The 12,020-nt window shown below is 47.7% G+C and overlaps 1 protein-coding gene across 2 annotated transcripts in view; it reads right to left on the bottom strand.

Moving 5' to 3' along the window:
• The window catches only part of ADRA1B (adrenoceptor alpha 1B), a 255,747-nt gene that overhangs the window by 50,688 nt on the left and 193,039 nt on the right, over nt 1-12,020 (bottom strand). For both annotated transcript variants that reach the window (XM_057541728.1, XM_057541727.1), the window contains one exon: nt 7,582-9,324. In XM_057541728.1, coding sequence (XP_057397711.1) covers nt 7,582-8,530 — 949 coding nt within the window. In that variant the 5' untranslated portion in view covers nt 8,531-9,324. The remainder of the gene's footprint in view (nt 1-7,581; nt 9,325-12,020) is intronic.

The raw sequence follows: 12,020 nt of genomic DNA, 5'->3' as shown, positions 1-12,020 counted from the left end.
TATTTTTATATTCTTTATGTTCTCACCAGGATATGGTGCCTTTTGGTTGCTGAATAACAGGCAGCCACTTGCCCTTCCTTTCCATCTTCTCAGAATAGACTCTGCTTTCCCTAGGGCCTCTTTGGGCTTCCATAAATCAGGGCTCAGAACCCCACACCTAGTATACCCCCAGTAATGAACCTTTTAGCTCTATCTGATTGCCTAGATGTGAATCCAGGTTCTGTCACTAATCAGCTGGGTGGCCTGAGGCAAATCACCCAATCTCTCTGAACTTCAGTTTCCTCATCTGTAAAATGCAGACAACAATAGTGTCCATTTGGTAAGCCTCTGGGAAGGAGTGAATGAGAGCATGCATAGAAAGCACCCTTAGCCTGGTGTAAGCCAGGCACATGGCAAGACCTAATAAATGGAGCTATTAGTATTACTATTATCAGATGTGGTTAGGGAGCACAGTGACTGCGGAAACATCCTGCAGATGTGGGAGAAAGCATTTCCCATAGTGGCCTGGTGGCCATCAGTTATTTTTATGAGCCACACATACTCAGGTAAAGGCATCTCCTGCATTAGAGATCTTAATAGGCCCATCTGTGATGGCACTGCAGCTACACACACGCCCACTGGCATTTCTGTGGTCTGTTTCACCCCAGAAGGACTGGGTGCTTCCACAAATGGCCCCCATCCTATCATACCTGACAAGCATGACTCCACACACATCATCCTTCCCCCTCACTGTCCCCCTGCCCCCCACCCTACGCCTTTGACTCTTATGGCAAAGCTGAGGCTAATTTGTTTATCCATCACTGAGAGGATAAATCACCCTCCCCCTTTCTTCCTGCTTTTGCCCACAAATATTTATCGTGCCTAACTATCATGGTGTCTCCCATGATTCTAAGACTTTAGGAGACTCACAGTAAAATTTCAAAAAAAATTTTTGGTGGGGACAGACATAGGGTTACCAACTTTTTACTTTGCCAAGTAGAATACTGCACACACACACACACACACACACAATGACTATCACCATCACTTATTACCATCATTCCATTAAAGAAATGTTATTTCAGTTTCCCAAAATAGACAGGACATAGTCTTTAGAATAAAAGAACAGTCATTTATACTGAGTACATTTGGAAAAACACAGAACTTTCCTAACTCTTCTTTCATTTTGTCATGAGCCAGTAAAAATTTTATCACCCGTGGGCACCAGACCTCAGACAAATGTCTGGAAGCACTGTAGTAACAACAAGAATAATATAACGTATGTTTATTGAGTGCCAAATATGGAGTCTAATAGATTCTATCATTTACTAGCTGTGTGACCTTGGGCAATTTACCGAACCTCTCTGAACTCTAGACACAGGGTGATGATCCTTGCTCTGCAGAGAGGCTGTGAGAATTACAAGCTATACAGAACATTTAGTGTTGAGCAGTGTTACCTGCTACATTGAAGACCTGCTTCCACAGTGCTCATTCTCCTTCCCTTCTCCAGGGAGGCTCTAGTTTGAAGAGTTCACCTTCCCTCCTAACAATCTTCTGCCTTCCTCTGTATGGACTGGCCCGAGGGACTGGGCAGGACTGGGGATGTTTCTGGCTGCACTGGGGGAAGTTTAACCAAACTCTGGTTCTCCAAGGGGTGTTCATTCCAGGTTCCCAGGCATGGGGAGGACTACTGCTATGCTGGTGGCATAACTGCCTGTGAGAACTGGTTAAAAATTGAGATTCATGGCCCAATCATGAAAGATTCTGATACAAAGGTCTGTGGTGGAGCTCAAGAATCTGTGCTTTTGAAAGCAGTCCCCTGCCAGATGTTTCTAATGAGCATCTGGGTTTGCTGATGGTCACGGCTCCTGGTTTTTGGGTTGGGACATTTTGTCCACTCACCTCATAAGAGTGTCTGGCATATCATTCCTAGCATGGTATCTTGTGAGCCCTGATGAATGGGGTCTGAGGAGATCCTGGGAGGAATCCTCTTGGTTGTGTTTCACCCAGTAACCTCAGGGCTATTCCAGATACATCTCTTATTCTCCTGTATCATAACCAACCCATCCCCAAGTCCTTGAATCTGTCTACTTCTCTCCACCTCCACTGCTACCAGCGTGGTCTAAATTACCACCAGCGCTCACTGGGATTACATCCTCCTAACTGCCCCATCTCTGCTCTGTGCTCCATATAGCTGCCTGAGTCATCTTTTAAACACATAATCAGATTGTATCTCTTGTCGGCTTCAAACCCTTCGGTACTGGCCACGGCAATTTATCATAAAATCTAAAATCCTTAATGTGGCACAAAAGCCCCTGCATGGCCCAACCTGTGCCTGCACCTCCAGCCTCGACTTGCACCTGCCTCCCCTCTGTTCTCCAGGCTCTGGTAGTTCCCTACGAGCTCCTCCCTCAGGACTCTCAGGTGTGCCATTCCTTCTGCCTGGAGCTCTCGTCTACATGCCCCTTTCACTGAATTAACTCCTCCAAACTGTTCAGGGTTCTGCCTAAACGCCACTCAGGGACCCCTGTGATATACCGATCCCTGTTGTATACTTCTAATAGCAGCATACCCCTTTTCTTCAAATCTTTTTTCACGATTTGCATTTATGTTTATTTGCATGTGTATATTTTTCAAATTACCTGTGTTCCTCACTAGAACTAAATTCTATGAGAACGTGAAACACAGCTGCTTTGCTCCACAATCTCCAGCACGACGCCTGGACCTAGTAGGCTTCCAATAAATACATACTTATTCAGTGAATGAATGAATGAATGATTAAAGATGTGGAAACAAGTCCCTATATGAAGGGCAAGATCCCACTTTTTCTTCCTGGTTGGGGTGACTAAATGCCCAATGTTGAGAGACCCATATCATACACAGTGCAGGAGATATAGAGAAAGCCGAGCCCTGAGCTAGAATGTGGATGACCTTCCCTGATAGTTTATGAGTGAACTTCTTTCAGGGGTGAGTGGGGAATGGAAGAAAGACAGGGTTTTGTAACAGAAGTAGAATAATCAGCTTTTGACAAGGTGGCTCTGGGGTTCCTGGAGAACATTTGCTATGAGAGCAGGTTGGGACCAGAAAGCAAAAAGGTCAGACATCTTTGTGCACTGGACCAGGTAAGTGCCTGTTCTGACAGACACGGATTCAATTCTTGTCTCTACCATTTACTTGCTGTGTGACCTTGGGCAAGAAGTCTAACCTCTCTTAGCTTCAGTATATTTAACTGTTGAGAGGGAGCAATTACTTTCCCCTGTCAGGGTAGCTGTGAGGATTAGTGAGATAATGTCTGTAGAGGGCCTAGCAGAATGTCTGGTACATAGTATGTGCTCCATGATAATAGGATCTCACTAGGCTGTGAGCCTCCTGCAGGCAGGGGCCATGTTTGCTTTGGTTCAACAACCCAGCGATTAGTACAATGCCTAGCACATAGTAGGTGCTTTAGGAAGTCTTCATTAATGATTTTATAAATGACTGAATGTATTTTCCTGCAGTAAGATTTCCCTCTTCTAGGAAGGATTCCCTATGTGTAAAATTTTCCCTCACTCAAACCAATTGATTTCCCTGTGAGCAACTCAAATCCCTGTGTTCTGAAACCTCAGAACTGGAGGATTAGCGTGTGTGTCTTCGGGGGTGGCTCTGTCCTGAGTCATCTCTGAGATCCCCACCCTCCCTTATGCTCTTGTGGGAGCTGGAAATTCATCAGCCCTAATCTGAATGAGAGGACTGGAGAAACAAATCAATGGAGAGAGGGATTCCGATTTGGTTCCAGTACTACAGAGATTACAACTGTTTCTTTGAAACTGACCTTCATTTATGTGGAGGGGAAAGCAGTTAGTTCAATAATGGCTTCCTGGTGCCTTTCAGCATTTTAAAAGACGGAAGAAGGATTTGGAGCGAGGCAAGGTTCCAGTGTTTTCGAAATAACACACCAAGCCCAGCTACCAGTTGGCTGCCCAGCGCTTCCTGCTACCCACCTGCACCCCCATCTACCACACACCCCCATGCACCCCAGTGCAACGCACATCCCTCAATAGCCCAGCCACTTCTTGAACCCTGACCAGGCGGGTGGGAGTTGGCCCACTGTAATGCCAGGCAGCTGAAGATTCCTTGGACACCTTGCACATCGCCCATCAAGTAGAAATGCTACTATATTATATTCCAATTATTTCCTGTCCCTCCATGGCCTGATTCCAGGGGCTGAATAAAGAGGTCCTTGTTTGGTGGATCCATCCCTGCTCCTGAGTAAGTGAGAGCTGGTCCCTGGCCCAACTTGGTCTGAGGCCACAGGGAAAAAGGGTGGGGAGGAGATAGGGAGGGTGTTACAGGTGGGGAGGGCTCCACAGGAGATGGCAGGCCTGTCTCTGCAGGCAGCCCAACCTCGCTCCCAACAATAAAAACAAGGGAGGAAGGAAAACAAATGGGGCCCCTGACCAGGACCCTGTAGGGGGCAAGGCTATTTTCCTTCCTTCCCAGGAGGAATCCCAACCTTTCTCTTCCACGGAGAAGACAAACACAGCGATAGAAATCTCGCCATCCAGGCACCTGGAAGTCTATCGCCAACTGGAAGTTTACTCCTACCTGGGCTTCTCTGTTTGCCAACCACTGTCTTCCCCCAGATCTGCTTTCTCCCCTTCTGAGTGAAAAGCCTTTCATGGAAAATTTAGAATTTGGAACCTGCATCAGATTCCAAAGGAGTTATTGTTCTACATCATGCTACTTTTATTTGGGTGTTATTTGAACTCAGAAGAAGTAGAAGCCCACATCTCCATTTTGCTCAGATGCTCTTTCTATTGATAAATTACTAAGAACATGTTAATTAAGCACCTTCTCTGTTTGAAACTCTTGAGTAACTTTCGAAGTCCATCCCAAATTCAAGGCCTGGGGTCCACACTCCTTACCCGTCAAGGGTTGGGTTTCCAGGGGAGAAGCATGTGGATGGACTCAGCTCAGGGACAGCACACTGGGAGAGCTCCGGGAGATAACAGATGGTCAGAAGTCTTCAAGTCAAGGAGAAGAGAAACAAGCTCTGATAGCATCAGGGTGGCAAGAACATCTCACTTTCTGTGGCATGGAAGCCAAGGACCTGAGATGTTAGGAAGATAAGGTCTCAGAAAGGCATGGACAGAAAGAGGGGGGAAACAGAAATAGTATAAGTGAGAAGAAACTGAGGGTGTGTGTGAAGAGCAGGACCCAGAGGGAAGCCACATCGTCCTGCACCACCGCGTGGGTGGTGAAGTGCTAACCTTCGCAGCGTTTAAAAACCTTGGTGACCAGGAGGCTGGAGCCTGAAAGGAGCTGAGAGATCCCCTGGCTGGTGCTTCTCAAAGCCTGGTCTGCGGATCACCTCTTCAGAATCACCCGGTGGGCTGGTTAAACGTGATTCCTGGGATTTCTCTGATTTACTGACTCGGATTCTCTATGCGTTAGGTCTTAGAAGCTGAATTTTTATCTAGTTCCACAAATGATTCTGATCCTTATTGAAGTTTGAGAGCCCTTGATCTAGTCCAACCCTCTTGTTCGCTGGAAGTGAGACCTGAAGCCCAGCTGGTAAAGCAACACACCTAAGTTCACAGAGCTAATTTATGGCAAAGCTCACATACATAACTCTATTGCTCCTGACCCTCAGAGCAGTACTCTTTCCATTTCACCATGCTGGCAGTCTCTTCACTTGTTTCCCCTGCCACCTAAAGTGAAAGCCTGCACCTTTGATCCACTCCTGCATCCTGCTGGGGCTTTGTCTTTCCTGAGGATGCTCTGGCCACAGCCTCTGCCAGCTGAGTATCGGGGGAAGAAGGAAGAAAGGAAAAAGATCTAGTTCCCTTCTGAGCCTTTAATAACAGGTATTGGCAACTGAATGGAGAAGAAAACACAGTTTTAGCTGCAGGGTTATTGGGGTTTGGTTTGTAGTACTAAGAGCTAACTTACATTGAGTATTTGCTGTGTACCAGACACTGTATTAAGTCCTTTCCATGCACTAGTGCAAACCCCATGGAGCAAATAGTAATTAGCCCTATTTTGCAGATGAAGAAACTGAGGCTCACAGAGAAGTCATTTGCCCAAGGTCACATGGCTAATTATTGGCCAAATCACTCCATGTGCAACCACGATATTTGTATGGTCCAGTGCAGTGTGAACTGTCGTCCACTTTAACTGGACAAGCCTGCAAAAGGACCCTGAAACCTTGGGAAAGAAAAGAAAGCTGGGCAGCAGGATGTGATCACTACTTGGGGTAGAGCTTCAAAACCTCTCCACTTAACATGCTGAAAATATTTCTGAAAGGCATTAGCTCGAAAGCTAGCCTTAGAAATGACAATATGGAGAGTAGGTTAAACAGTTTTTCTTTATCATTTTTAAATGGAAACTCCCGACATCAGTTTACCCTCTTTCCATTTGGCTCTTTCTCTTGGAAGCAGTGTGTCTTTAGGATTTTTGTTACTTTGGGGATTTGTTTATGTTCGGTTCCAAGTGAGCCCCTGGTGTGACTGTAGGCGTTAGGGGTCCATAGCAAGTAGCAGCCGTTGTCTCTTCTGATATCACAGCACATGACTCTGTCATAATTACCTCCCTCCATTCATTTTCTGAAGTGTCCCCCAGGGATAGAAAAAGAAATCGAAGCAGATCACTGCCTCAGAGAAGGGACAAGTGTTTCCTGAGCCGTGTGGACAGCATGTCACAGTACCCTCCTCTAGGTTTACCTCCTACCCAGACCTTGGCTTCATCCTTAGAGGAAGTCAGGTAGCCTTTTGAACAACTCACTTAGTAGGACTCCCAAACAAAATAAGATGGACACATTTTCATAGGAGAGAAAGTGCTCAGTTTCATACTAGCAGGACTTGGTGTCTGGTAGCTGAAGGTGGGGGGCAACTATAATTTAATTCTGGACATTCCATAAATCACCAGAGTTAGGGATATTTTGGGGTGAAAACTGAGAATGTGTGACCCTCTGGCCATCTTCCTTCTCTTTCAAATCTCAAGCTTTAGATAAAGGCTGGTTGGGGCTGTGAGGCTGTAAAATGCTCTTATTAACTCGTAATGGAGGGAGTGCGTGGAGGTGATAGCAAGTGGTGAAAGGAGGAGGGGGAGAAGGCAGCCTCTGCAAAGCTCTTGAGAAGCGTGGATCTCTGCAGGAGCCCTGGAAATGCTGAATGAAAACTGCCTTTCTGTGTACGAGCTGCTTCCTTGCTTCCCAAATGCCGTGTCTGCGGTAACTACAAACTATTTTGTATGCTGCATTAGTGACGCCGCCTTAGTGGGCACATGATTACTACTGAAATAACGCTGGTGTGATGTTCAAGTCCAGTGTCCTTTTAAATTATTAAACCAAGGCTGCTGAATGAGTCATTGCACATAGCAGATTTGCCTCCCGAGGTTCTATTTCAAGTGACTCGTACCTTAGCGCGTTCCACTAACATCTGAGTTGGTTCTTAGCCACCTACCCCATCTGCAAAGCCTTTGCAGAACAAACAATATTCCCCAACCTCCAAACACACACAGACTGCATAAAAAACTAACACCCACAAAAGACTTTATAGTAAGCTCATCAGTAAACCCAAGATCTGAAAATGCCCCGTTCCCCTCCACCAGTCCCCAACTTACCAAGTGGTAGAGCGATGAAGAAGGGTAGCCAACACAAGATGAACATACCGACTACAATGCCCAAGGTCTTGGCTGCTTTCTTTTCCCGGGAGAACTTAAAAAGTTTGACAGCTATGGAACTCCTGGGGTTGTGGCCCTTGGCCTTGGTACTGCTGAGGGTGTCCTCGTGAAAGTTCTTGGAGTGGATCCTCAAGGTCAGCTCCTTGGAGTTGGACATCTCCTTCATGACTCCAGCCTCCAGGTTCTTGGTGGTCCTCTTGGCAACGATGTAGACCCGGCAGTACATGACCAGTATGACCGCCAGAGGGATGTAGAAGGAGCCCAGGGAGGAGAAGAGGGCATAGAAGGGTTCTTCAGTGACCCCACATTCCTTGTCATCATTGGGCGCCGGTTCCTTCCACCCAAGAAGAGGCCCAATGGAGATGACCGTGGACAAGACCCAGACGCTGAGGAGCGCCAAGATGGCCTTCCTCCTGGTGACCAGCGAGGGGTACTGCAGAGAGTAGCGCACCCCGATGTAGCGGTCGATGGAGATGGCGCACAGGCTCAAAATGGAGGCTGTGCAGCACAGGACATCCACGGCGGCCCAGATGTCACAGAAGATACGGCCCAGCACCCAATAGCCGAGCACCTCCAGGGCCGCGGAGAAGGGCAGCACGGTGAAGCTTAGCAGCAGGTCGGCAATGGCCAGGTTGACGATGAAGTAGTTGGTGGGCGTCCTCAGGTGACGGTTGCAGGCCACAGACAAGATGACTAGGATGTTGCCCACGATGGCAAAGAGGATGAAGGCGCCCAGCACCAGGCCCACGGAGATGGCCCTGGTGATGTCCAGCTGGGGCAGTGTGGAGTTGCTCGAGGTCTGGTTGGGGCCAGTGAAGTTGGCATTTTTCAACTCTCCCCAGTGGGCAGGTGCTGATGTGTTGTGGCTGGTGTCCAGATCGGGATTCATTTTAGAGTCCGCCCTCCATAGCCAGAGGGGAGACAGGGCTGGGAAGGGCTGGCGAAGGCACCTCAGCTGCCCTGAAACTTTGCTTCCCCCGTGGTCTTCTTCCCAGAGGCGCCCTCCTGGCGAGAAGTCATCTCCCCCGGGCAGCCCAGCCCGGCAGCACGTCTCCTGCCTGCACCGAGCCGCTCGCTCGCCTGTCAGAGGGAAGAGGAGGAGAGAGGAGACGAGGCGGCAGCTCCAAGTTTAACGGTCCACGTCAGGCGCGCCGGGCCGGGCTCGCGGGGAGCGGCGGGGAGGAGCGGGCAGCGGGGCAGGGGGCGCCCGGCTCTGCCCGGCCCGCGGCGGGTCTGCGGACAGCGGCGCCTCCGCCCAGCTAGCGCCTAGGAGGGTCTGCTTTCAATGAGCCGCCTCTGGGCTGACTGCACGGCGGTGACATCAGGCGGGGGAGCCCGGCGCCCTGACTCCGCGCGGCACTAGGGGGCAATGCGGGTCCAGCGAAGGCGCCCGCAGCCCCGACGCCGCCACCCTGCTCAGCCCGGAGGCGGGCCGCGCCCCCGTCTCCCCCAGGGCAGGCCAGTAGGGGGAGGGGAAAAGGTGGGGGGAGCGGGGGCGGGGGTGGGGATAGAGCGACCTGAGCGTGGGGATCCCCCTGTCCCCCACCCCCAGGTAGCCCACTGGGATTCTTTTCCCCCCTATTCACTCCGCAGTTTAAAAAGTGGGCTCGGGGTGCTTGCCTTTAGTGAGGGGCGTCTGGAGTCAGCACTCATATATAGGGGGCTCTGCAACTTGCGTGGCACCTAAAAGAGGAAGAATTCCAAAGTTAGTCAAATGGGAGGGACTGGAGTCAGATTGAGACCAACTCCCATCCTTCCCTCTCTGTGAAACCTCTCTGCTCTCATAAGAAAACTCGGAAGCTTCTTGTGATTCATTCATTCACTCACTCATTCATTCAACAGACTGTTAACTGGGAACCCCCTGTCGGCCCTGGGTTCTGTTCTAGGCGCTGTGGGTAGAGTAACTGAAGCAAGCAGACAAAGACCCCTGTCCTTGGGGAACTTCCATTCTAGTGGAAGGAGACAAACAAATAAGTAGGCAAATTCTGAGGTGCACCCTATGCTGACAGGTGTAGCAGAGAAAATAAAGCAAGATTGGGGAAATGGAACGCTGTGGGGCGCATGTGGAATTTTATAGGGGTGCTCGGGATTTTCCTTAAGTGATATTTGAGCCAAGACCTGAAAGAAATGAGGAACAAACTGTGGGCTATCTGGGGGTGGGAATGGGGTAAGAGACCTCCAGGCAAATGGGGAGGGGACTGGGGAATCCAGATTATTTGTTGAATTTTTTTCCCCTTTCCGCCTGATATCCATGTTGGACATTCAGCTATAGGGACACACTCCCCAAGGTGGGTGAATGGTACTTAGGAAAGAGGGTATGGCCAAGGATGCCGAGGGAGAGCCTTATGTTAGTTAACATTTATCCATATCTCCCAGTCCCAGACAGCGTGCTAAGTACTTGTCGCATCTTCTCACAATCCTAGGAAAGAAGGACTATTCTCATAATCATTTTCATTTAGTGGATGGGACACCAAGGTGCAGTGAAATTTAACTCTGCGTAAATCCACATGGCCATCAAGGAGAGAATTTGAGAGTTGAACCCAACTGTGGGTCTATCCAAAGTTGAGGACTTAGCTGTTATGTCACACTTTTCCCCCAGAAGCAAAGAAGGGGGTGAATTCTCACCCCCAGCTTTATTGAGATATAATTGACATATAACATTATGTAAGTTGATTTGAGACACTTATATATTGCAAAATGATTACCATCATAGTGTTAGCTAATACTGCCAACATGTCACGTAATTACCATTTCTTTTTTTGTGGTGAAAACATTTAAGATCTACTCTCTTGGCAACTTTCAAGTATATGATATAGTATTATTAACTGCGAACACCATGCTGCACATTAGATCCCCAGAACTTACTCATCTTATAACTGGAAGTTTTCACCACTTGACCAACATTTCCCCACTCCAGCCCCTCCCCACCCAACCCCTGGTAACCACCACTTAACTAACTCTGTTTCTATGAGGCTATTTTTTTTTTCTTTTAGATTCACATATAGGTGATATCATGGAGTATTTGTCTTTCTCTGTCTGACTTATTTCACTTAGCATAATGCCCTCAAGTCTTATCTATGTTGCTGCAAATGGTGGGATTTCTTTCTTTGTCTTGGCTGAATAAAACTCCATTGTGTGTGTGTATGTGTGTATGTATGTGTGTGTGTGTGTGTGTGTGTGTGGGTGTGTGTATATATATATATATATGCCACATCTTCTTTATCCATCCATCAGCTGATGGACATTTAAATTGTTTCCATGTCTTGGCTCTTGTGAATAATGCTGCAGAGAACATGGGAGTGCAAATGAAACCCTATTTTCATTTGCTTTGGATATATACCCAGAAGTGGGATTGCTAGATCACATGGTAGTTCTATTTTTAATTTTTGGGGGAACCTCCTTACTGTTTTCCATAGTGACTGTGCCAATTTACATTTGAGGTAGGGGTGGATTGATTGTTATAGATGGAGCTGTCTTCCAAGTGGTCAGTTTTGGGACCTGAGCTACTAGTGCTGGGAGGGAACTCACATTTATTGAGTTTCCACTGATAGCCAAGCATTTACTCATTTTCTTTTATTCTTCACAACAACCTTTAACAGAAGCATACCATTCTCCATTGACAGTTGAGAAAACCATGGTTCAGAGGGAGTTAGTATATTCCTCAGGTTGTATGGCTAGTAGACATGCGGCAGAGCAATGGGTAGCGACAGCTGGAGACTGAAAAGTAAAGCCTGGGGACTTCCCTGGCAATCCAGTGGTTAAGACTCCGTGCTCCCTATGCAGGGGGCGCGGGTTCAATCCCTGGTCTGGGAACTAAGATCCCAGATGCTACACAGCAAAAAAAAAAAAAAAAAAAAAGAAAGAAAGTAAAGCCTGATGCCTTCTTTTACTCTCGTCCAGAATCCTGCATCTAGGGCTTCCTACTTCCCGCCCTTGATAATTACTGTAGCCTGGTATTCAGGGGTGGGGAACCAGGAAGCCATTCAGGGTGATTTACATTTAAGTTCTCCATCCTAAAGGTAGGTCCCTAACCTTATATATATATATATATTTGGAGGTGGTAGGATATCATACACCTATCTAGGGATTTAATCTCTCCCATCAAAATTTACAGACCCTCAAATGCACAAAATACACAATTTCAAGGAGTTCCCTGAGATTAAGGAATCTGTGATAGAGATAGCCCTGAAAACAGACTTTTTCTATTTCAATTAAACTGGCTTAAGTTGTATATGAAGATTTTAAAATAAGAGATTCACTGATTTAGCTCTTCAAGAGCTAGCAGAACTCTTGCTTGCCCATCTTCCCATTTTGGAGGTGGTCTAGGAGGCAGAGAAAGTTGGTAAACTCCCACAGCTAGTCAGGTGCAGAGCTGGTTC

Source organism: Balaenoptera acutorostrata, chromosome 2, assembly GCF_949987535.1.
Source record: "Balaenoptera acutorostrata chromosome 2, mBalAcu1.1, whole genome shotgun sequence".
Lineage (NCBI taxonomy): Eukaryota > Metazoa > Chordata > Mammalia > Artiodactyla > Balaenopteridae > Balaenoptera > Balaenoptera acutorostrata.
This window is presented reverse-complemented; position numbering and strand designations above follow the sequence as displayed.